Source organism: Antrostomus carolinensis, unplaced genomic scaffold (genome assembly GCF_000700745.2).
Source record: "Antrostomus carolinensis isolate BGI_N321 unplaced genomic scaffold, ASM70074v2 scaffold13221, whole genome shotgun sequence".
NCBI lineage: Eukaryota > Metazoa > Chordata > Aves > Caprimulgiformes > Caprimulgidae > Antrostomus > Antrostomus carolinensis.
The window spans coordinates 88,772-114,698 of record NW_010292081.1 but is presented as its reverse complement, the minus strand read 5'-3'; the positions used below and the strand labels follow the sequence as shown (position 1 = coordinate 114,698).

Below are 25,927 nucleotides of genomic sequence, written 5' to 3'. Positions count from 1 at the left end.
CAGAAGATGGACTTTGTGTAGACTGGCATTTTACTCAGCTAAGTTTTATGGCAGGAAAAGGAAAATAAACCCAATTTTTAGGGTAGAAGAGGGAAACATAAAATGTAGTGAAACTTTACTACCCTTCGTGCTGTGCACTCTGTCATGTTAATAACTCCACTAACATTGCTTTCACTTAATTTAATGCTGGTTGCCTTTAACATCTACTAAACAGTTTTGAAAATTACTGTAGCTTAGCCTGAGACGTTTGTGATTAGCTGCACCAATTTGAAATGGCCAATTGGGATGATGACAGAACCTCCTCTGCACATGCTTTTTTAAAATTTGGTAAGTGTCCCGTTCTGTGTTTTGTTTTGTTTGTGGCTATTTAACTGTGTTTCATGCAGTGTTTTGTGCTGGTGTTTTTTTAGCACTGTACAGTAGAAGTTAATAATCTGAGCTCTTTCAGTGAAAATTTCTGAAAATTGGAATCTACTTAGATTGAAATCTACTGTTCAGATCTTCCTATTTTGTTTATGTTTTGTGTTCTTTTAAGTATCTCTCTGTAACAATCTCTGAACTGGAATTTCTCTTTTAAGATGATGGTCATATGAAAGGTGCACTAAAAACGGTGTTTAGAATTAGCTCCTTAAAAAACCCCAATGTGACTGGTGTAGAGAAAACAAGTAAAATTTCTGGTAAAACAGTCATTGTTCCAAAGCTTGACTTTCGGAAATCAAGTGGAAGCCAAATAAAGCCCCTGGCACAGCTTCTCTTTGGGTACAACAGAAGTTGTCAAGACCATTACTGATTTAGCTCAGTGTATTTTGAAGAGTTTGACTGGAACAAATATATCCCCATGTGAATTTAGCTGATCTGGGGGAATCTGTGTAGGACTCTTGTTTAGCCTGTGTTAAAATGCAGAAGCAATACAAGTGCTAGTGGGTGGCCAGGTAAGGGGATGTCAGTTGTCTCTCGCCACAGCTGAGTTACGTGAACTACCCTGCTCTGCCTGTGGCATTTCTGGTTTGCCTCTCTTAGTGTCACAGGACATGGGAAGTGTTGACACTGTAATAAAAAAATTACTCTTTCCTAATTATTATATTGATAGTTGATGTTTCTGTTTTTATGAAGCAAAATAAACAATTTTAGTAGTGTTAAGAGCTACTGTTTTGAGTTCTCAGAAATAGCAATGACTGCCTTGAATATCCTGAATGGTTTCCTGCCTTGTATGTGTGGCAGACGTTGGCATTTTAGTGTATTTTGGTTATATGAAGCTCTTGTGTACTGGCATGATGGTCTGTTTTATTTCTGTGTGTTGTTAGTTACTGTAAATCCTGAAATCAGTATTTTCCATTAAGTATAATACACTGCAGAGAGAAATCACTTCAGATTATTAAGAAATAGAGAAAGGACAAAATAACTTGGTACCTGTTTTTTCTTTTTCCATGAGAGTCTGATTGAACTATATGCAGAGTCTTAACAACTGATTTTTCTTAATAAATGATAGCTGAAAACTTTTGTCACTTTAAAACTGTTTAAAGGAAACTATTATAAGATTTTACTAATTTTTATCTGTGGTGTTGTCATCACTCAAACTAGTAACACTTTGTCTTTACTCCTAATGTTTTTTCAGATAGAGGAACACCTTAATACCATTTTCTTCTTCCTCCCTGAGCCCCTCTCCTGGGTTTCCTGACCATGTTTTAATTGAATTGTAGAACAGTTCAGTTTGGAAGGGATGTCAGGAGGTCACCTACTCCAGCCTCTTGCTCAAAGCAGGGTCAGCTATGAGATCATAGTTTCCTCCTGTGTGTAGTGATTAATAACCCCCACCAGCCACAACACAATTGGTATGTGTTAAGTTCATGGAATCAGATATGTGAGAAATGAATATTCCTTCTAATGGAAGTGCTTCTGAAAATTATTTTCTGATATCACTTTGCTCAATTACATGGGTTTGGACTTAAAAGCAGGTGTATTTCATGGCAGACAACTATTAGAATAAACTGCATTGTTGTCCAACAGTGTTTCTCTCCAGTGCTGTATTAAGTCTGAGCTCAGGAGAGATTGCAGGAGAGCTCTCAAGGGAAAGGAAATTTGATGTTGAGAGGATATTGTTTGTTCATATGATATAATTTCTTTAACTTTACTGAGTGAAAAAATAAAATCATCTTTGGTCCCAATGACTTTTTAATAAGATGTTATTGCCCATACTAGTATTGGGTAATGAAAGTTACTGTGATCTGAATCCAGAACTTGTTCGTGTCTCAAGTGTTGGATTACATCCAGAACTGGTATCACATTTAAAAGACTGTGGTCAGTTTATTTTTATAGAATCTAGACAGAAATCTGGTATTCTCAGCTTTTTGGTCTGTGCTGATTTAGTTATGCAAGTAAACATTTTATTTTGTTCTTCTGGCATGTGAAATGTTGGAAATAGAATTCTTGTCATGTTGCTTCCATTTGTTTGGGATTAAACTTCAGGGAGGTGTGTGGTTGTTTGTTTTTTTTTTTAAATTCTGTACCTTGAAAAATTTGAACTGTCTATCCTTGTTGAAATATGCAAATCTTTATCCATAGGCTAGGTCCAGAATTCCATTCTGATTCCTATTTTTGTTAAATACCTGCAACTGCTGCCATCTTCAAGGATAAGTGGTTGTTCAAAGCTTCTGTATATTCTAATTTGGGAGGAGGGTTTCAAAATGTCAGCCATAGCTTTTAAATCTAAATATCTAGGCAGTTTATAGCTCTTCCCTGAAGAGCAATTAATGCTAATCTCAAGTAAAACTGGAATAAAAATGAAGTGGATGGGAAAGTACTTTAACATCAGGACAACATAATATTCTCAGCCTCCAGAGGTTGTATATACATAAGTATTTAAACTACTAATAGCTTACCTCAGAGAACTTAGCTTAATTTCCTTTAGTTTTGTATTCTGCTTAGAAGAGATAATTAAGTTGTAATTTTTTCCTGGAATTGTTGTACATTGAGTTTCATCTGCTGGGTAGTGTTTTCTTATAGTTTCCATGTTCTTATATTCTTATAGTTTCAGAAATATCTTTTCTGTTCATTACTTTAGTTCTACGCTAGTAATTGATGTCTTTGTTATCAGTTATTGGGCTGTTTCTTCCTGTTCTTTAATACTTTGAAAGGAAGTTACTATCCCTTTTAGTAATTCTTCAACTTGAAGAATGGTGAAACCACATTATTGTGGAACCTGTAAGTCATAGGAACTGAAAGGGGATTCATTTTCATTCAAAATATGGATATAGTGTATTTAGTCAGTGCACTATATGAAGACAAACAGGGTTTTAATTAGACTTGGAGTAAACATTTTGAGTGTTCTCTTTTCAGACATTAAATATATTAATGCAGGAAGCAACGCTTTGATTTTCCTATGTGTGTGGTTTTTTAAATGATTTTGAAGTAGTTACTGACTTGCAGCAATGCACTGCTGATGTATGGAAATAATAGACATGCTTCATTCTTTGTGGAAGAAAATCTGAACTACCATGTACCCTATTTAAATTTTGTGTAGGATTGGTACACTAGTATACACCAGAAAAAATAGTAAATCAACAAAATATTTTTTTATATTCCTTTCTAGCATATCTTTTTATTTACCTAAAATAAAACTCACTAACCTTGTATGGTTACAAGGAAATGAGATGTTTAACAAAAATAGTATTTGAAATTAATGTCCTCGTTCTATTTGTTCTGAATACTAAGATACAGACTGAGAACTCCAGGGTACTGTTTGGATATGTCATTTTTTTATGTTTAAGTGTTGCAGTCTTGCTGCTGTTATTTTTTCAGAAAATAGCTTTCTATGGCAGGTTTTTGTCTTGCTGAAATGAACTATTAAATAGATTTTGGAAAAGAATATAGATGGGCTTTTTTCAGCTATGCTAAAAGTAGCTTCCCCTGGGTTATGATCTCACTACAAAACCACATGGAAGGAACAGCTGGCTTCATGTTTGTCCTATCTGTTTCTTGCTTTTGATTAGATTGTGATACTAATGAAACATTTACCACAGGATTTGTTCACCAGAATGCTGTAGACACCCAAGGAAAATATAAACCATAGATACTAAACTTTGATTTTGGGTGTTCCTTTAAACAATTCTCCTACTTGTAGTAGGAGTAATTTTAAGGAATACTTTCAAGGCATAAAACTTGTCAATTTTCTTCAAATTTGAATTAATTTCAACTTTTCATTTCATCAACAGTCTGCTCTGGCTTTTAAAAAATGTGTTTATAATTTTTAGATGGTGGTGCTTTGACATTTTCATGGTCTTTATTCTGTTCAGTTGTCTTTCTGTACAAATTTGAAATCTTTGAATGCTCTGCAGTAGAAGAGTATGCTTTTTGTTCACGATAACTTTGTTTTGTTTCTCTGTTGGCCACAGAGGGTCACAGATTGTCTGGTAAGTATATAAATTAGAACAATTTTATTTTAGAAACTTCTGGCTTGTGCCCTTGTGTGTGTGCCTGTGAATACTCAACTGTGCAGTACTGTGAAAGTCTGCAAGAAACCGACATTCTGAACCTATTTCACACACAAAGGACAGCATGCTATGTATGTGTTACACAGTTAACAAATCTAACAGTTAGAATCTTTATTTTGCCTTTGAAAACCTAGTAGGTGAATACTTCTGATAAATTTGCCACTTTTTATGCAACAAATGACTTACTGAAGATTTTTTCCTATGTGTGTTCTATCTTACTGTCAGTGAATCACCTTGTAAAATTACAGTTACTGCAGGTCACTGTATTGTGTGTGTTTGCAAGATAACTGAATTAATAGTATAACAATATAAATTACGAATTTTCTGATGGACAGGGATTCCTAGGAAAAAGAAGTAGTAAAATAAAATTGCTTTGAAAAATTGTTTTAAATTGGTTCAGAATGTTGATTTTTAAACAAAAGATACAAAAGGTGTGATATATTACAAGTTTTTATTATCCATTACTGAACAATTTCATGCTTTTACCATAGTTTTTTTAGGCAACTCAAATAAATTGGGCTCTCTGGGCTTCCCTTTCAAGCTCAGATGTGTTGGTAAACTTCACCAGAGAATCTGTGCACAACAGACCCCTAGGAGCCTGCTCAAGGGGGTGTGGATTTTTAATTTTATTTGACTACTAGGGTTGCAAAGCAAAAGTGATGTTAATTTGGGGGGTAAGGTTTGAGTTCTTGAGGGGCAAGAAACATTTTCCAGTCTCCCCACCACAGGACTTGATTAATAAAGCTTCTGTCACCACTCCACACACGTAATTTAGTTTGGATGAGAGTCCTGTCTGTGGACAATCTCCTGTCTAATGCTCGGATATGTGCTGGGAGTGTGAAAGAGGCAACTTGAATAGGAGCTCTCTGCTGCATCCTGCCAGGACTGCTTGGCTGGCTGGGCTTCCCTGGCAATTAATTTCTCCGAGCTTTTCAGAAGGACACTGTGCAGTCCGGAAATGGGAAATTCTTATTCTTCCTGGTGTCAAGTGGCTCCGTGGGAGATCTCGCCATCCAGAACACTGAATAAAGCCAAAGTGATTATGGAAGGAGAGCAGTATGTTACTCTTAAATGAGAAATTATAAATGGTTTACCCCAGTAATTTTTAAGAAATCATCTTTCGAATAGATAGCTCATTACAGGTATCAGGAAAAGGGACTTTTCAGGTGCAAATAGGGAAGCAGTATGTGAGATGCTCAGAAGGAAAGGTGTGGGTTTGACAGCACTGTATTTCTCTGGAATGTAGGTAATTTGGGGGCTTTATCTGTTGGATAGGTTATTCAAGCTTTGGTAGTATGTGAAAACAAGCAAACTTTTTTTGGTTTGAGACGTGTAATTAACCAGGCTTCTTGTGTGGTAGGTGAAAACAAGGTTAGGATAGGTAAAACATTAGTAGTGTTGTACATGTTCACCATTTTAGAAGGCAGGTGTGGTAGCTTTGGTAGGAAAGTAGTAGTTAAATTTGGTCTACTTTTGTCCCTCTTCCTTCTGTTTATCTACATATCTTAAGGAATTCTGTCAGTAGCATATTAATTCCTAAGAAAATGTTCCTAGAAAATTCTTAGCATTTAATAGGCTATGTTCAAGGATTAAACTGTACGTTTACGTAGCATTTGCTGTAGCTCCATAGCTACAAGGCACTGGAGATCCAGATGCAGGTCTTGTGTGGACAGGTACTGTAGAAAACGTGTATAAAAATCTTGTGTTCTCTAAGATTAGAGAAATTACAACTTTTTTTGTGTTTGAATTGAAATTCAATAAATTGTGCTTTTGTATAACAAACATGAAAAAACCATATTGGAGCTATTTTTAAGAATAGTAGAATTATGAAACTAACTCTGATCCTGATTTTATATTTTTCTCTTCTTTTTTTTTTAGGTTCAATTTATGAACCACTTAAAAGTATTAATCTTCTAAAACCAGAGGGGGGAAGCCTGTGGGATAAATTGGATCATTACTACAGAATTGGTAAGTTAATAATTGTTCCTACCATTAAAGATTTTCAGTGTAACTGAAATACTTAGTTATGGTTATGACAGTAATTAGCTTTGTCTTAAAATATCTGCAGTCTTTAATTAGGATTTCTTTTTTCTAAGAGGTAAAGGGTTCTGTCATTACAATGCCTCCTAAGATTCCTGTGATAATATAGTGCATGTATTTGGATATTTCATACATAGCTTGAAAAATCATGACCTGTAAATAGTATTCATAATTATCATCTGCATTTGTCAGATGTTAGAGTAGATTGAGTTGCACCTTATGGTCTTGGATGGAGAGGGGTAAAGGTAATCAGCTTACAGTTTTTGATGCTTGAACTAATCCAGGTATCATTGCTATATAATTCCTACTCGAAGATAGTTTCCTAAATTTCTGCTGGGAGTTTGAAAGGTGCAAAAACTGGAGGGCTGATTTACACTTCTTACTGAAAATGAAAATGTACTGGTAACCCAGTCCAGCTCTAAGACTGTAGAGTTATTTTGGTTAACGTGGTAGCCTAGTATGGTGACATTAGCCAGATACAGCTGAGGAAAAATTTAAATGGAAAAAAGCTTTCTGTACTACTTACAACAGTTTGACAGATGATCAGTGATAAGTTGGTTTTTTTTTGTGTTACTAATGATGCTCTAATTTTTTTGCTAAATTTATATCTGTTTGCTAATATATTTTAAACCAACTTTAGTGTTTTTCTTTTCATGATGAGGTCATTTTAAGCAAAAAACCATACACATTAAAGAAGATTGTTTTGGGTGTTGGGGGGTTTGTGTTATAGTGAAGTCCTGCCTGTATTCCAAAATGAGGATTTTTAGAGGCTGTGCAAATGACTGCTTAAAATTTTACGTTTTAGTCAGGCAAGGGTATAGAATGGTTCTAAAAATATGGGATGAGACTCACCTCATGCAGAATCCTTTTGAAGTGAAATCTGTGAGTTGTGTCTGGTCTATCCATAGATGTGTTGCTTTCTGTAGGTGCATTGCTTTTATCTTTCTTACAGAGGAGATGACTGGCCAATTTTCTCTTAACACTTGGCAGCAGCAAACCTGCGTTGGTGCTTGCTATTTATTGCTGTTGGACACTTATGTTGCAAGCAGTCTGCTGCTTCAGTAAAAATTTACTACTGAATTTATACTTCATTTTAGAATAATCTGTATTGACTTTTTTAGGTAACGTTTTATCAAAGTTCTAGTATTAAGTCACTGAAGAATATAATGCAAGAAGCCGTAAACCCCTGTAATTTTAATTTAAAATACTTAATTTCTAATACATAGAAAATAAAGAGGCTTTAAAAAAACTGATCCTTGATAAAAATCTGGAAAAAACCTGCTTTCTTCTTTTTATAATGGACAGATTATTGTTGTAAGAGTCATGTTCAAGGACATTAAGCCCAATTTCAATCTTGTAGCACACTGGTGGTTCTACAATTTTAGGACAACAATTGACTAAATGCAGAATCTTAAAGTACAAAAAGAATGAAAATAATGTTTAGTATTTTTTCTAATTCAGTTTTGACAACTTGAAAATTCCTGTCTTATTCTATTTTTATGTCAAGTTACTGAGTTAAATAATCCTAGCCAACGTGACAAAATTTTATGTATCTCTCCTTACCTTTTTTCCACTTCTGTTATGTTGTGCATGCTCTAACAGGTTGTTCAGATCTTGATTTATTCCTGAAAATCTATGTAGAAACTGGAAGAAAGATGTGTTGTTAATACCATTTTATCTTTTTTCCTTTTCCAGTTAAATCAACGTTGCTGGTTCATCAAAGCCCAACCACAGGTCTGTTTCCTACGAAGACATATGGGGATAACCGCAAGGCAAAAGTACACGACAGTCTTTACTGTGCTGCATGTGCCTGGGCATTAGCCCTCGCTTACAGGTGAGTATGTTCTAAACTCACATCTCTGCCATGTTACGTACTGTTTTGCAGTACCCTGGGGATGTTTTAAAAAACAAAGCTGTATCAAAAATAGTTTTTTAATAAACCCATAGGGGTGATACATGTTTCTAAATCTCAATAAAAAATATTTATGTAGCTACAAGGTTAAAAAATGTCACTCTAGTTTTGATAAGTAAACGTGTTTTCATATAATTTAATGGGTACCAGTGTTCTGAAACAGAGAAATTAATGTGCTATTAAAAGTTATTGTGGCAAACTGTACTCAAGGAGTACTGCTCTCTTTAAATGTAGCAGAGAGTTCAGAGCAGAAGAAGCAGGTTTGTTGTGGGTAATAACAATCCGGGTACTCACAGGAGAATGAGTCCTTGAATGCTGAGAAATGTATATTTGAGTAATAATAGCGACTGTCTTCTTCACTAGGTTCAGAGGCCGGGCAGTCTCGGTTGTTAGCTCCTCTTATTTTCCATTTCCACTGTTGACTTGTTAGAGAAGTAGCTTAGGAATTTGTGTGATGTGCTATGAACTTAAGAACTATGGGTGAGTTATCTCCCATAATAATTGATTCATAATTCCCTCTGCTTTAGAACAAATAACTATGGAAATTGCTTTCTGAGGTTTAGTATCGTTGTTTCCAACCTTGCTACCCTTCCCACCCAGGAAAACACAGAAAGAGGTGATGATAACTCAGATGCAGTGTATTTAAGAAAAAAGATGGTGTGTTAATATTGAATAATTTACTATTTTTAGTAATTAATTTATTGTACTGAGGTAGTGATCACATTCTTGGACAAAATTCTAGTGTATTTTACATAAGAAGGGCTACAATAATATGGGGAGCTCCCGTTGAAGTAAAGACGATTTACTTAGCTAAAGAGTTTTGAGCTTCTTTTTTGTCTCCATTTATTGTTTTAGATTCTATATCTGACACCAATCTGAAAAAACAGTTATTAAAATTGACTTCTAGGAAATGTTACAAAATGATGCTTTTTGAAAAGAAGACATGGAGAGATCTGTGTTTATTTCTGGAGATGTTGTGCCTGAAATCTAATGGGTTTCAAAATTTGAGAAACTAGCAAAAATTATAAGGAAATTAACATTAAAAATGTGTAATTATTACTTTAATTTCTTATACTGAAATCTTTGCATCTTCCTTTTAATTACTCTTTCTGTTGGTGAAATAAAAGCATTTTTAAACAACAAAAAAAAAGAAAAAATAGAAGGAAGAATAGAAGGGGCAGTGGTGATTGTTTTGAATTTTCAGCAGCTTGTAGAAGAGAGCATGGCATAATGTTGCCCAAGTTATTCAGTCTTTAATTTCCAATATATAGGATCATAGAAGATGATATATGAAATTTGTGGCAGTTTGAAGGAAGGGCAAAGTAGCAAGATAAACAGTTTGTGTTACTTCCAGTTACTCTCCGAACAGGTGCTGCACAATTAATTTTCTTTGATGGGCAAAGGTTGATGATTGAAATTAAGTGAATGGCTAAAATCTGGAATGAGCCAAGCTGCAAGGCCCGTGGAAAGCTGCGTTATCTGCCCTGTGCAGATTACAGGGCTTGACTCGTGCCAGTGCTGCTGTTGGCTTTCATAAAAGCTACCTTTCTTGAGAGCATGTTAGGAAATCGGACATTGCTGTTGTGAATAGAGGAAAAATGTTGTAACATGGAAACTTCAGAGCTCTTACATGTGCTTCTTACTGTTCTTTGGATTTATGATAAACTTGAGAATACATCCTACTGCTCAAAAATTCTTAACATTAACTTTGTATTGTCTGGTTTTATTTCTTGTGGGGTTGCTTTTCCCGCTGTTGTTTGAACTTTATAATCGAAAGCAAGTACATTTCTTGTATCTAAGTTTATTATTTACATAGCGTGATTTTTGGATGTGTATGATTTTTGAAGTTATCAGTACCTTCCCAATTTTCAGTGTGGGCAGCAGAACCTCAGCATAAACTAGTCATATGTGAAGTGTAATGGAAAAGGATATGCTTTGTTTGCAGTGTAGTTATCATCCACTTACCTGTAATCAAATTAGTAACAGCTGTAAAGTGGATGGAGAAATAGCAGTGAGCACATGATGCTGTTTTACATATTTGTATCAGAGGCATGTTGGTGTAAGTTACACATATGTAAGAAAACATTTTTTTCTTGAAAAGCTCAATCAAAAATTGGGAGCCGGAAAAGAGAGAACACATGAACGCAGTGATCCAAAATATATTGTTTTCACACAAACTATTTCTTATAGTTAAAATAACTTGGGATTTGGCATTGTTTTTAATATGCATTTGGTAATATAGTAATTGTGAGTGGTGTTTGATTTGACAGTATAAAGATCCTAAGGTATCTTGAAACATATTTCTGGACACTTGGACTGGGTAACTTTCAGACTCTTGTATGCACAGGTATATTTTATCAACATCATCAGGACAGTGAGTACTTGATTATGAATGACAGATATTGTGTAGAGTTAAAGAGAAATTGCCTTTGTGCTTTAGATCTCAAGGAACACAGAACAGCGGCTTGCAATGTTACAATATCAGCAATTTTTCTTTTTCTTTTTAGATTTTGAAATAAGAATGTCTGTGTAAGTTGTAACTTAAACTAAAAAAACTTATGTTTGTTTTTTTTTAGTAAGGAAGGATGGGTAGGCTATAAATTTTTTGATATGAATGTAGGCACCACTACAGTGTTAGTTAAATAGTTAATATTCCGAAGCACTGATGTGTCCCTTTTCTTTTTCCCCCCTAATGCATTTCCAATTTGTTTTATGAGTTATCTCTCTTTCCCAGGCGTATTGATGATGACAAGGGAAGGACTCATGAACTGGAGCATTCTGCTATAAAATGTATGAGAGGAATTCTCTACTGCTACATGCGTCAGGCCGATAAGGTAAAACATTGTATTGTGGACACAAGCACTCACTTAATTCTAAGGGATTAATTAAACTGTGAAAACTAACTTCTAAATACAGATAAAATTCAAAAGGGGGATGCAGTGTTACTGTGTGGCCCAGCTAAGATGAGCTGCTTCATTATTATCTGGTCGCAGCATTGTTTTAGGGTATAAAAAACCATCAGCATTTTGTGAAGTAAACTGCTGGGCATACTTGAAACTTCTTTGTGTTCCTTTGCAATTATTTATCCCATTTAAACATTAGACTGTTAATAATTGGGAGGTTTTTTATGTCTTTTTTAATGCTTAAATTGCAAGACATAGAATTTCTTTCAGCTAATGCCAGAGAGTTTCTTAGTGCTGCTAATTCATTTGCAGTCGTTCTCCTTATCTAGGTGATCGTTTTGATTATTTTGCTTTAGCAGCTACTTTCCAGTGTTCTTTGACTTAATGATGTAAATTCAGAAGGGCAGCAATCCAAAATGAGTAAGGAAACAGGGTAATATACTTTTGTTATATAATATAGTTGATATATTCAGCCTGTGATCCTCTTGTGAGTATAACCTGAATGTTCTTGACTATTCAGGGCTCCTCCTTATAAAAATTTAGATGTAGGTGATTAATTTTCCATAGTGGTTAGCAGTAATTCTACAAGTGGTTAAATATCTATATTCCATGTGATTATTTTAAGTTTAATGTCACTGACTTTTAACTGTATTACTAAAAATAATTCTCACATTACCCTGTAGCTTCCATCACTTCTAAACATGCAAACTGAAATGTAAAGTCTGTAGACATATGATATCAGTAATAATAATAAGAATAAGAAGAAGCAAATTGGGTGTATTGCCAGTTGTATTTATGCTGACATGGTATTTTTTTCTCAGTTTGGCTTTTTTTGGTCTTCTATGTTTAAATAATCTTGACCTAAATTGATTTTGTTATGTTTGAACTTTTGTGTTTCTCTTTGACATGCAGTCATTTGTTTTGAGGATGATCAGTGCAGATATAAATAATGAGCATTAAGTTAACACAGGTGTCACTGCTAACACAGTGGTTGTCAGTTTTTGCCTTGATTACTATAAATGCTTCTCTCTTCCTCCAGTGTAGTAATAAGCAGTCTTGGTAAGTCAAACTGGACTTTATTCTGAGGGACTCTGTATGTGCTGGCCTCATGTAGAAGGAGGGTATTTTTTTAAGAATATGAATTATATGTGCCCAAATGCTGAGGCATTACCTGAACAGATGATGCTGCTTGTGACAAAAATTGCAGATGTTATGTTCTATTGCTAATGAACATGTGAGTTATGACCTAAAATGTGTTGAATGTGTTAATGGATTAGACAGGATAACTCCACAAAGTAGTATTCACTTTCATGCTTCGGGGGCACATGCTGTATGCTATGTATGATTTCTTGGTGGAGAAATATCCCACAAAGTTAAGATCAGTGTTGAAGATACTGTGAAATGTGGACCCAATGTGATAGTGGCAATAGCGTTTAGAAAATTTGAAAACTGTTGTAGAGCATAGCATGACTTGATGAATTATGGAGAAGGATCTTCTTTCATTGCATTAATTCTTTTCTTTGTGAATTTGATTTCCTTTCTCTGCCCTATGGGCAACTCTCTGACAGTCCAGATTGTTTTCTCAAATGGTTTTATAAGGTAGCAGATGTTGTATTTTGTGACAAAAAAGAAATGAAAACTACTGTAAATCCATTGTAGTTTTTATTTCACCCCTTTGTTGTTAACCTCTTGTATTAATAATTCATCTTACTGCATTCCATCTCCATCATAAGAGAGTCTGTATCATAGAGACTCACTCTGAGGTCCAATGATAGTGTCTATGAATGGAGTGATTTTAATCTGGAGTACTATTCTTCCTATCTATAGTCTCTATGTTTTCGTTTTAAGCTATCAGCTTTGCCTTCCAGTGTGTGTAAACATTTCACTGCACATCTGAATGTCACAAACTGTGCTCACCAAAATAAATTGTTGTTTTCCCACGTACTCTTTTATACTATATGTTCTTAGCTCTTGCAGCTTTTTATTTGTTGCATGATTTGCATATGGCAATTTCTGAACACTTTTGTAGGTTGATAACCTAGAATGCTTAAGAATTATTATTGTGATTAATAGTATTATTTTCTTTTCAACTGGTACAACAATAATTATTAAATTGTATGGATCATGATTCATAAAAAATATTAAAACTATTGTTCCCAATGTAAGTTTTGGGCTCTTGCACTCCAGTAAGATCTTTAAACAAGGAAGAGTGCTCAACAATCTTTTGAGGGAGAGAGGGTGCTCAACAATCAGATGAGGAAGTGGTGATAGGGTAGGCAAGCAAAGGGTGTGGGGTGATGTGAACAGAAGGCACATGACATTAACTGAAGTGGAATTGTCCCAAGTGTACCTGTGGAAATAAGGAGGTTCCTATGGGACAGCATTATGCAGAAGAAAGCTCTCATAGCCTTTTTGGGAAATCAGCATGCTTGGGTGCCTCTCAGAAATGCCTGTACACTAATGCATGCAGCATGGGGAACAAAAAGGAGGAATTGGAAGTATGTGTGCAGCTCCAGGGCTGTGATCTCATGGGGTCGATCACAGTAGCATGGCAGGATAGCTCAAGTGACTGGAGCACTGTGATGGATGGATACAGGCTCTTTAGGACAGTCCAGAAAGGTGAGGAGGGGAGTTGCCCCATATATGAGAGAGAGTAGCTGGAATTTGTGGTACTCTGCTAGGGAAAGGTGGTGAACCAGCTGAGAGCTTATGGATCAGAATTCTGCATGTACATTTCAGATCTGTGAATTCAAGGTGGGTGTCATATGCTCTGACATGCTTTCTGCTAAGATTTCAGCTCCAGTAAAATAAGGTGGTGTTTGTCCAGAAGATGGAAGTGACTGAACTATCAGTAGCTATTACAGGTTTTTTTCCTACTAGACCCAAAGAGATTAGGTAGATGAGTTGAATATTTGTATTCTTATGTATACTTTAAATATGTATGAAATAGTTTCTGATAAGTTTCAGGAACTGTTGTTTATAAGTTTTACACAGTGGTCGTATCAAGAAATTTTGAAATACCTAGGTGTGAATTTGCGGTTACCAAGCATAGTGAAATTATTGACTTTGATTTTGTTTTGTCTTTAATTCACCTTTAGGTTCAGCAATTTAAGCAAGACCCCAAGCCATCTGGATGTCTTCATTCTGTTTTCAGTGCGCACACTGGAGATGAGGTCTTCTCCCATAAGGAATATGGTCACCTTCAGGTAAAATATGCGTCTGTGTGTGTGTAAAAGAAAGTTTGGATGATTTTAAATAATATTATTGTTGCCTCCATTCTTTCATGGTGCAGCTGTCTCAGTTTGTTTAGATTTGTGTTAGGTGCATTGTACTCCATAACACTGAGATACTTTCTGCATCTTTTGGTGAAAAAGACAGACTGTTTTGAAATATAGCTCAGTGGTATGTTTTGGTCAGAAGGTACTGAAATAACTGTGGGATTTGTGGAGGTGGATGGTTGTTTATAAAATTGCTTATTTTTGAGACCAACAGATGGCTGTCAATAAATAATCCTGGCAAAAAAGTTGAAGTAGTCAGTAAAATGAAAGATTTTGTGTAATCTTACATTTAGTATTTTTTATGAATGTTCCCAGCTTAATTTTCTGTAAGTCTGAGCAATTTTTCTTCATAGTAAAGACGTAATATACAGTCAACAGCTTTGTCAAGTTACAAACTGTCGGTTCCCTATTTTCTGTAGTGGTTCCTAGTCAGATTGATTGCATAGTTGATTGTTTTATTGTCTTTCATTTTCCAAAGTGTTGATTTACTCTTTTTTTTTTTCTTTCTTCTTTTTGCCTTCAGACCCTTTTTTGCATTCATGACCTTGTTCTTTTGCATTCCACAGCTTTGTCTACTGTTTTTAGTTCAGAAATTGCTAGTGAAATTATTCAGAAGCGACAGTAGGCTGACAAAGTCAGTTAAATAGTTTATGTAGTAAATATGTTGGATTCGGGAAATGGGTGTTCTGAGAAAAATGATTTGTGGGGTTATCGTAAGTTCGAATTTTGGACTTTGATGTGAAGCTTCCTGAACAAGCATATCTTTTATCTGCAGGAGGAGACAATCATTTTGGGCCTAGGGAGCACTGTATGATAGTTTAAAGTCTCTGGTTTTTGTGGGAACTCAACCCTTCCCATAAACATGAATGCACATCAGCAAATCTCAAAAAATAGAGGGTTTTCACGAAAACGGAGAAACTGAGGTCGTTTAGTTGGGAAGAATGGAATATACTATGTAGCTGGTCTGCTGTTATTGCTGCACTTGGTGCTTTTCAGATTGTATTAAGAAACTGGAGTCAGTGGTCTTTAAATCTGATAATTTTTAGAATTTGAGCCATATTCTTAATCTGCTATGTTTCAGATAAGAATCCATTTTTTTTTTCTAGATGTGCTCTCTAAATTTCTTATACTGAGATTGTGGTTTATAGCTCATTGAAGCAAGTTATTGTGATAAACTTACTTTCTCTTTTGAAGTTGTACAAATTCTCAATTATAATGTAATTCTATGTAACAAAAGCAATTTTCTTTGATTCATTAATAAATTGACATGATGCTCTTTTGTTAATAATAAATGCTATGCATAGCTACAAAATTTTTTCACATAATCACACTGAATGTTGTAATTATACTTCTGTCTTCATTTAAAAAATGATATTGCAGAAGAAGTTTTAGGGGACAATGCTTGTTTGTGGCATTTCTTCCTATTGATTGTTTCCACAGCATTACATCTAGGATATTGGTAGATTAGGATAGTATTTTTGAAGAACCAAAACTGTGTTATAGTGGGACTGTCTTTATTAGTAATATCCCATTTACCTTGTTTATTTATTTGACTCCAACAAACAAAGTCAATTACAGTTTCCTTTCTGTCTTTAATTACTTCAGATAAATGCCGTGTCGTTATTTCTCCTGTATTTGGTTGAGATGATCTCTTCGGGGCTGCAGATTATCTACAACACAGATGAGGTACAAATTGATTTCCAGTGTTAAAACACATGCTTTACTAAGTTGAGTCTTTCCTTGGTTTTATTTAATTACCAACTCTAAAAATATTGTTCTGTAAATACACTGCAGATATCTCTGCTTCTAATGGACATAAGAGAAGTGGAATGAATGAGTAGTGAAAAATTAATAGCTAGTAAAGGGTTAGATATGCAAAGAGTGAATGTTATGTGACATGAAAAACTTCTATAGTTTCCTGCTCTTTCTGAAAGGTATGAGGTCAAGAATTAAAAGCTCAGTTAGGACAGTTAACTGGTAATTAAGTTCTCACTTTTCACCCTATTTCAAACTGTCAATCAGTGCATGCTGTCCAGTGGAATTTCAGTAAAATAAATAATAGGATTTATTTTCTGGAAAGGTGAAGGACTTTTTTAAAATACACATCAACCTATGTGTTAAGAAGTTTTGCTGTATTTTTATTTGAAAAGAAAACAATTTTATATCATGGTAAGAGATGTCTGTAATATTTTTAACTGTTCTGTAAATAAGATAATTATAGCCACCATGGCCTTGGCTTGAGGACACATCATGTCAGGACAACCTGCTGTCCTGCTCTAATATGAGGTTATGTTTTGAGACAGGAACAGAAAGCACAGATTTTTTTTTTTCCCAATTTCCTTAATCTGGGTTTGTTTAAATTTACTCTGGTCTGTTTAATAGTCACTGCTATATAGCCTTAAAAAGCTTAAATGCATTTATAGTACTACCATTTTAAAAAAGGTAGATTTTTCCAGTAATAGAGTATTTGCATTATATTTCTAAAATGTACATCTTCATTAATGTTTTTTCTTTACATAATGAGAAAACTAAGTGATGCAGCTTGTCTCCTTTCTCTCTTATTTAGATCATATGATAGGTCTATATTATTTTCTCTGAATTCCCTTTATGTCTGTGAGGAGGCAGATTTATATAATTATGTATTTACTTAGCTTGACTTATAATTTATATTATCCTCCAGATGTTTGCATTTAATTACAGAATCTGCAGAAAAAATGCATGTGACTCTCCAGTCAGTGGATATTCTCCAATTCAATGTCAGGATGTAGGTTTCATTACAACTGTACCCTGGAAACCTGTGGACTATGGAGATTTATGCTGCAATTATCTTACCACAGACCTGTACATTCTATTAGTCGATCTATAGCTTCAGATCTTATTAATGCCACATAATTATGGTATTTCCAAGTTCTCCTGTGTGCGTAGATAATATTCAGCATAGTGGCACTGGCAGCACTGTGGATGTGGCAGTCTGCTACCCAAACATCAAGTTGGGTATTTCTTTGCAGTGATATCATTGCATGATGCATTTAGTCTCTTTCTTTTCGTAGAGAGGGTTTTAAACCAGTGCTAGCACAGTGGAAGGTGCTGGCAGATGGCTGATATTTGGCAAGCTGTCTGCATGAATATGTTTGTACACAAAACTCTTGGTTTAGGAGGCAATCATTGTATACTAGGCTGCTTGATGTCAGGCGTGGCAGCTGTCAGTGGATTACCCTCTAGTTGCATTTGTTTGCAGTTGAAAAATTAATTTAATTGCATCTTTGCATCCATAACAAGGAGAACTGTATATGATTGGGCAAGTGAATGAATTTGAGAGCAGTTATCTACACATAAAACAGAGTAACACTAGTATTTGCAGTCATCCATGCTGCATGTGTATTCTTTATTATACCTTACTCTCCACATACTTGACTTCTGGATAATAAGCTTAACACACACAATCCATTTCTGTAAGCGCTTTAGCATTTACTTGGTTATAGCATTTACGTGCCCATGATATGAATGATTGCTCTCTGAAGATTTTGGTTTGCAACCAGTTATCTGCTGCCTTTTTTCTGTAAATCTGCTATTTGTAAACCCTTAGTTAGTCACATGAAATATCTATATTTGACCATTTTTTCTTGTTTTCTGAACATCATCAGTGGTAGAAATTAAGGTTATCTGTTTCTATGTGGTGCTCTTTTCTTCTTCATTTAGGTAATGCATCAAAATTTCAGTTAATGATAGAAATAGGAGAATCCACACTCTTAATCACTGTGTGTTCTAGCTTAATTCAGAGAAAGTTCATTTCAATACAACCAAATGCTAAATTCCAGGGCTGAATAATACCAGGCACATCTAAAGACTGGGACAGTCTGTTTCCTTGAAAGTACTAGCTATGTAAAGATGTAGTGTGCAGATAATTGTACGTGAGCACCTCAGAGTGAAATTTTAGCAGAGACATGGAGTATATAGAGAGCCAAGTAAGTATAGAATTACACATAATTCTGGTGGACTGGTATTAGCATAGAGAGTGTATCTGAAGTAGAAACTTTTTTTAAGATTTAAAGAAAAATGGAGAGAGAGGACAAAACAGAGGTATGCAGGCAAATTAAAATGGAAGCAAATACCTTTTGTTAAAAAACTTGGTTTTTATCTCAAAGCTCATTAAAAAAAAAATTACTTGACTGTTGTAAAGTGGATCCTCCTCTGTCGTTCCCCAGTGTGGTTGTGTTTATAGCCATTGCAGTATTCTCTTTTCCCATAGAAACCCGTAGAAGAATTTGGATGGCAGGGGATGAAATCCTTGCTTTGGTGGATGAACCAATGTAAATCTTGTGTTTGTGGTCAGGTTTCCTGTAAATTCTAATCTCTGGACTCTTTGAAGTGAACTGTAAAATTTATCATCAATTTAACTTTTGTACAATTGAGCAACTCCAGATATCTCTTTTAAAAACAGGGTCAATGAGGAAAAAGTATCTGCTTAAATAAGTCCCCTTAAATACCTTAAAATACCCTTATACCTTAGTATTCAGCTGAAACATGTTGATCCAAGAAGTAGTTGGGGAAAGAAAAGGAAAAAAAAGATGGAAGGCACAATTATGATGTCTGAGGAAAAACAACTTTATCTTTTTGAAAAAATGAACAGAAAAAAATATGCTTTCATTTTCCTTCAGTCAATTTTCTTTCTTTCTTTCTTTCCTGTAGGTGTCCTTCATTCAAAATCTGGTGTTTTGTGTGGAAAGATCCTATCGTGTACCAGATTTTGGTGTCTGGGAAAGAGGAAGTAAATACAACAATGGAAGTCCAGAGCTGCATTCGAGGTAGGTGAGCAAATGTAGCTCTTTCAGTCAAAGCAAGTAAATGTGATATGAATAAAAAGAATTCATGGTGTGAGTTAAAAATAATAATGCATTAAAATACTGTTTGAACTAAATTAAGGTTCTCTAAAGACTGAGAGATGTATTTTGGGAAAACGTGAAGCATAATTTCATCATCATATGCATGCTGAAATAACCACATAGATGCTTAGCTATTTGAGTATTCAAATTCCAATAATTATGTGCAGCTGCACGCATATAATTCTGAAAATTGTGTTTAGCACAGTTTAGACTCTTGAGGCATGTGCAGTAGATTGGATTCACGAAAATCTTTAGGAATATCCTGATTTAAGAAGTAGTTGAATCATGAGTCTAGATTTTCTTATCTCCACCATGCTGGGAGGAAGATGCTGGGCACTGTGGAGGATAGCCTAGTGCACAAGTTTGTTTCCAGGTTCTTCAGATGCTACAAGTAACTGGGTGTTCTGACTCCTGTCCCCTGAGTCAGTTAGGAGTGTTCTTAACACTTCTATATTGGAGTGGTCCATTTCACTTCACTGGAATTGCTTATGTGCTCCCTCTCTTGAAGGATCAAATCTGTAATCTGACAATTTATTTTTTCTAGCATTACTGTTTTCTTCACTTCTTGACTTCTGAGGTTTTATTTGTCATAAAAATGACTATAGCTTGGATTTTTAAAGTATCGTTGATCATCATAATTATCATAGGCTTGCAAATAATACATGTGTTTCTTCCAGTCTTTGATGTTGCCAAATGAATCTGTGTTCCCATATCAGAATGAAACAATTTTTCTTAGTTCACGTACAGGCATGTATTTTAAGCTATAGATATAGTTACATGTCACTGCAGCAAAACACTTAGTTTATTTGTTTTTTTCAGGGCTTTTGTAGAGCTCTAGTACCAGTATGAGAACTGAAATCTACAAGTTGTTATTATATAATCTGCTTTATTGGTTTGTTGGGTTTTTTCCTTGCTCCTATGTCTGTAAAGTTGTCAAATACCAGACTACATGAATATTCACTTAGAGCATTACGTATTTCCTTCCATATCTCACCTTGTACAGATTTGTGAAAGGAACACTGAAATTCCTGTGTCTCCTGTTGTTTGCAGCATTCTGGTTATTCAGTGTGTGAATTTCCTCCTGGGAAAACTGGACATTTTTTAACCAGATGAAAATGGGCTTGTTGTTTTGTTTTAATCTAGACTGACATTTATAGTTTGGGTTTTCTAAGGGTGAAGTTTTATGAGATAGATTGAGCCAATCTAACAGATTGTTAAGCTGGTACAAAAGGAGATACAGAGCTTAGTCCTAATTTAAGAAGTAGACTTTGGTCATCAGAAACAGGTATTGCCCCTATTTATCTTTGCTTGTGTGCCTGTTGATACTGTGCTTCACTGTAGGAAGCCACTAAACCATTTCCCTCGTTCTCATAAATCAGAAAAAATGGAAGAAGAACATGCATCAAAGACGCCCCCTCCCTGGAAGTGTTCAAGGCCAGGCTGGATGAGGCTTTAAGCAACCTGGTCTAGTGGAAGGTGTCCCTGCTGACGGCAGAGGCGTTGGAACTAGATGATCTTTTAGGTCCCTTCCAACCCAAACCATTCCATGATTCTATATTATTGAGGAAAGCCCTGGTTAGACTAAAATATCCTCTAGACTTTGTTATACTCCTGTTGTAGTGTATCTACCCGAGAGAGCTCTAAATTTATTTTTTTTTTAAATGCAAGTGAATATGACTAATCAGGGCTAGTGAGGAATGAGGTGTGTCTGTCTTCAGTGGTTATGGACTCCAAACCAGTCACTTTAGTTTCAGTATTAAGTATGCTGTACTCCTGGCCCTTAAAACTCACTGTAAATCCACTTACAGTGTGTGTTTGCTTTCAGAATTAGAAGTTAATTCTTGTCTTTTATTAAAAGAGGCTTTCTTTTTAAAGAAGATATTATATGATATGACGTCCATGAATAATAACTGCAAATTATGTCCTATGTTAGAAGATGGAGGTGTTTTAAGTCTTTACACAGTCTTGGTATTCTATTTTAGTACAGTTCAGAATGCTTGTAATAAATGATAAATAGCGAAACACTCTGTAGACCAGGTCTTCATTCATGTATGCAAATTGATGTGTTTAACTGGTTCAAAGGCAAGATTTGCAACAGCTTTTATTATAGCGTGATCCCCTTCCCATACAGCTGAACTTCTGAAAAATTAATTTATCCTGTAACCATTTGATCAAGCTGTTCTCCAGGCTTCTGCTGAGTACCTCTGCAAAATGTCTTTGACATCTCCATACGTACCGTGAGAATAAGTTGCTGAAGTACAGTATCTTCATGTTCTGAATCTAAGACTGCAGAGCCTTGATCTTGCTCTTCTCTGTAGTGTAGGTATCATATTGCTATAGTGCTGTCCTTCCTTGTTCTACCTTGTTTTGCTTAATTATGAAATTATTATTATTGTTGTGGAATTGTTTTTTGTTTTGTTGATTTATTTTTTTTTTAAATGTCCTTTGTGGTGTTTGATGTTCCAGTTGAACTGCACAGTACTTGGATGGAGCCAAGAAACTGTGAATGGGAGGAGCATTAAGGATGTATATGCTTTAAGGTCTGTTTTGATTAGCAGTTGCTAAGAATATGCAAATGTTAGTATTTGTCCTCAGGTATTTTACTGAGAGGGTAAATCTAAGAATTAAAAGTTACTGGAATTATGAATGATGTTGAAGTGAATTTACTAATGCTTTTTTATCAAACTGGAAGTATAATTTCTATGTTTCCCCTGCCCCATAAGTGGATGGAGGTCAAACACTACCCATCGTGTTATGATTGCAAGACTGCTCTTGGTAATCTGTGACAGTTAACAATAATCAGCAGCTGCAGTAAGGCAGAGTGCACCTCGGGAGGTTCAGTATGGACATTAAGAAGAAACCTTTTCACTTGAAGTGCAGTGAAGCACCAGCGCAGGATACTCAAAAGAAGTTACGGAATCTCCATCCTTGGAGATTTTTGAAACTTATCTAGATGAAGCTATGAGTTACTTGAATCAGTCTTGGCTGTTATATCTGGCTTCGAGATTTCATGTTGGACTAGATGAGTTCCTTCCAACTAATGACTTTATGATCCTGTGAAATTTTCAGAGGAATATTTAAAGAGAACTTGAGTCAGGCTTTGTTTTTGGGTCATCTCCAAGTAAGCATCTTTTTCTCTGTGAATTGAGTCCAGCAGGTTAACGTAGCATGTTCATAGTGGGGTGCTGAATGGAGGAAGGAACATATTTATTAAAATATGTTTTGCCTTTAATTCATGCTGTTAAAAAAGTCCATTTTTTTCCTTTATTAAATTATAGAGTATGAAGAATGTATTTTCCGTAGAAAGACTTGAGCATAAAGCAAGGGTGTTGGAGCCCTGGGACAGGCTGCCCAGAGAGGTTGTGGAATCTCCATCTCTGGAGATGTTCAAACCCACCTGGACACTTTCCTGTGCAGCCTGCTGTAGGGAACCTGCTTTGGCAGGGGGGTTGGACTGGATGATCTCCTGAGGTCCCTTCCAACTCCCACCATTCTGGGATTCTGTGATAATGTTTTTTATAAAATCTATTTTCTGATTTGCCCAACAGGAAGGTATTAATCAGTAGGAATGAAACAAGTATCTTCCGACGTCCGACCATAGTTCTGAAGTGTGCTATGCTGTGTGATTGTTCAGTCTTTTGAAGACATACTTGATATCACAGCTGTTTTCAGACTTTTTTAAAGTAACTGGTTTTTTTAAAAGTAACTTCCTCCTGTCAGTTACCCATAAAACTTCTAGTAATCTAAGTAGTACTTGTGTATGGTGAAGGGAATGCTTGGTGTACCATTGTAATGTGAAGAAATATTACATGGTGGGGAAAGAAATGAGTATTTTAATGTTGAGACATCTATATTTTCATTTCCAAGTAATATTTGTGAGAGTACTGAAGTCTCCAGGGGCTTTGAATAACTAGACGTAGAAAAATACTGATCAGTTACAGTAAGTTTTATTCCTATTGTAGAAACATTGACTGAGTATGTAAAATGGAAATGATTTCAAGGAAGGAATCTATATTTGTCTTCAATTTTTTTAAATCCTACTTCGTAGATAGGGAGTAGTTCTACATTATGTGAATACCAGCGGTTGTTGCTGTTGAACAACTATTGCTCCTCTACCTTCTGTCAGTAACTTTTTTCCTGCTTTGAAAATACCTGACTTGGTATTAGGAGTGTTATTTAAAAGGGAAAAGGAGAATATGAGGTTTTAACATGTTTTATAGATTTCAGTGGGCAGGATTTCTTGGATTTTCATTTTCTGTATATGCAGTTTGATAATAATACGTAACTCCTATGAAAAGTTCTGTTCTGAGTCACCACACCAATTTGTTTGATCCATTGCTAGGTGATAATTAAAATAGAGCAATTGTTAGAACAGTTATGTTTTTGTTTAGGTATCTGAAACAAAGCCAGAAAAATAATTATATTCACAGCACTTCTGAGTTCAGTTTATTCCTTCATCACATTCTCCGGTTCCAAAAGCTTTGATCAAGCAGAAGACACCAAACTGAGGGATTTCACCACTGTTTGATGGCGGCTGCTCAGAGCAGAACTTCTTTAACTTAATCAGCTTTCTCTTATTGAACCAATTAGAATTAAATCTCCTGAGTACCATTTCTGGCAGTGTTTCAGAAAGCAAACTGGAGGTTTATAAACCTGTTGGTAATAGTTAAAGAGAATGATAGAGTCTGAATGCAGTGTCTAAAGTACTTCTAATATTAAAACCAACCCAGGTAAAACAGTACTTGAAGTAAACAAATTCTATAACTCTGTGTTAATTTTTTTTTCATTATTTTCAATATTTCCCGTGTAATCATAATCAGCTCCCATCTATAAAATATGGATTAATTGGTAATCATTTGAAATGTTATATTTTACATGAATAAGTAGTAGAAATCAGTTTATTTGCAGTAAAGTAAAAAGTGTGCTCTGATCCTGAAATGCTACATGGAGTACAGAGGAATTAGGGTTAAAGCACAGTCCCTGTTTGCAGTCTTCTGACAGTTCAGTTGCTCTAAGTTTTTTTGGGGACCGAAAGTGCAGTTTTTAGTCAAGACTATCACAACTCCTCTTACACAGAAGTTGGAGATTATTCGTGATTATTTTCCAAATATCTTTTTCTAACTCAGTGTTGCTTCATTAATTATTTTTATAAACGAAGTATCTAAAGCTGTCTTGTTCAGAAAGTACATATTCCTAACTGTTGTTAATTTTACTGTTTCCTTGTTTTGTTTTGTTTTGTTTTTCATTCCTTGTTTGTCAGTACTGTGTAATTTTACCCCAAACGAAAGATGGCAAGAAAAAGGAAAGTGTGGTTGGCTGAGTGCATAGTCAGTTTTAGAGGAAAAAAGGATATAAACTTCTAACTCATTTTTTGTCCCTTTTTTTTTTTTTTAAGAAAGTATTTTAAGGAATTACTGTGCTAATAAAGAAACTGTTAAATTAATTTATATATTCTGTTTTTTCCAGACTTCTCCCAGTTCTTAAAACTTCCGGTTTTTCAGTCATCTATATATAGCAGTGTAGATGTTTATGAGAGTTTTTGTTTTGTTTTGTGTGTGTTTAGTTTGATGATTTTTTTTTTTTTCTCCAAATTTGTGTATTGTGCCCTGTTTGAAAAAAAAACAACCCATGGTAGCTGCATCTAAATGCTTGTTAGCTGAGGACAGTGTCAACAACTTCCTCTCACTTATAGGGAAGGGTTTTTTGGAAAGATGAACCTTTCAGTTCTTGCCACTGATTTTTATCTTGCTTAGGTTGGAGGCTTTTTCTTCCTGCAGTGTTGATCTATGTCCTGGTACTATGTTCTGTCACTTTTGTTTACCCTTACGGTCTTTTTTAACTCTGAATCTTTTGTCACGTCAGCCTGATTCATTCTGCTTTTTCCTTTTTCAATCTTTTGCTAGCATGTTAAAAAAATTGTTAACTTTTAAAGAGAACAAGGTAGATGTCTATACTTTCCTGTTATTCTGTTGTATTTTCTATTGTCTCATTTATTGTTGGTTTTTTAATAAAAATATTTCAAATTAATTGTAAGCTATTTGGAAAGCAGAGCTCCTACCTGAAGGAATGGGCAGTTAGGGAAACGATTACACTTGATTCTGGAGGAGGAGCTTCAAAACCAGGACAGTCATTTACAGGTAGCACATGGGATGTCAATGAAGTCAATAAATCACTGTTGTAGTTTGTATAGAAATGAAGCAGAGAGAGATAAAGATGCATGTGTCAGAGGCACTCTATTTAACTGGAGACAAAGGCCTGATTTAATGTTTTAGTTCTATTAATACAGATGGGAGAATTACATTAGGCTTTGTTTTACTGGGTGCTCTGAATTTGTTTTACCATATCGACTAAGATAATGTAAAAGGTGTTTGTTTTATTAGGTAGACTTCTGTATTATTTCTAGTTGCTCTACATCTAGGTC

General features: G+C 35.1%; 1 protein-coding gene across 1 annotated transcript in view; it reads left to right on the top strand.

The window, feature by feature from the left end:
* The first annotated feature begins 272 nt into the window (after window positions 1-272).
* PHKB (phosphorylase kinase regulatory subunit beta) overlaps window positions 273-25,927 on the top strand; it is a 78,755-nt gene continuing 53,100 nt past the window's right edge. The window contains 8 exon segments of the mRNA XM_029087180.1: window positions 273-327; window positions 4,392-4,409; window positions 6,369-6,458; window positions 8,226-8,364; window positions 11,177-11,276; window positions 14,444-14,551; window positions 16,229-16,309; window positions 19,313-19,428. Of these exon segments, the coding sequence (XP_028943013.1) occupies window positions 273-327; window positions 4,392-4,409; window positions 6,369-6,458; window positions 8,226-8,364; window positions 11,177-11,276; window positions 14,444-14,551; window positions 16,229-16,309; window positions 19,313-19,428 (707 nt within the window).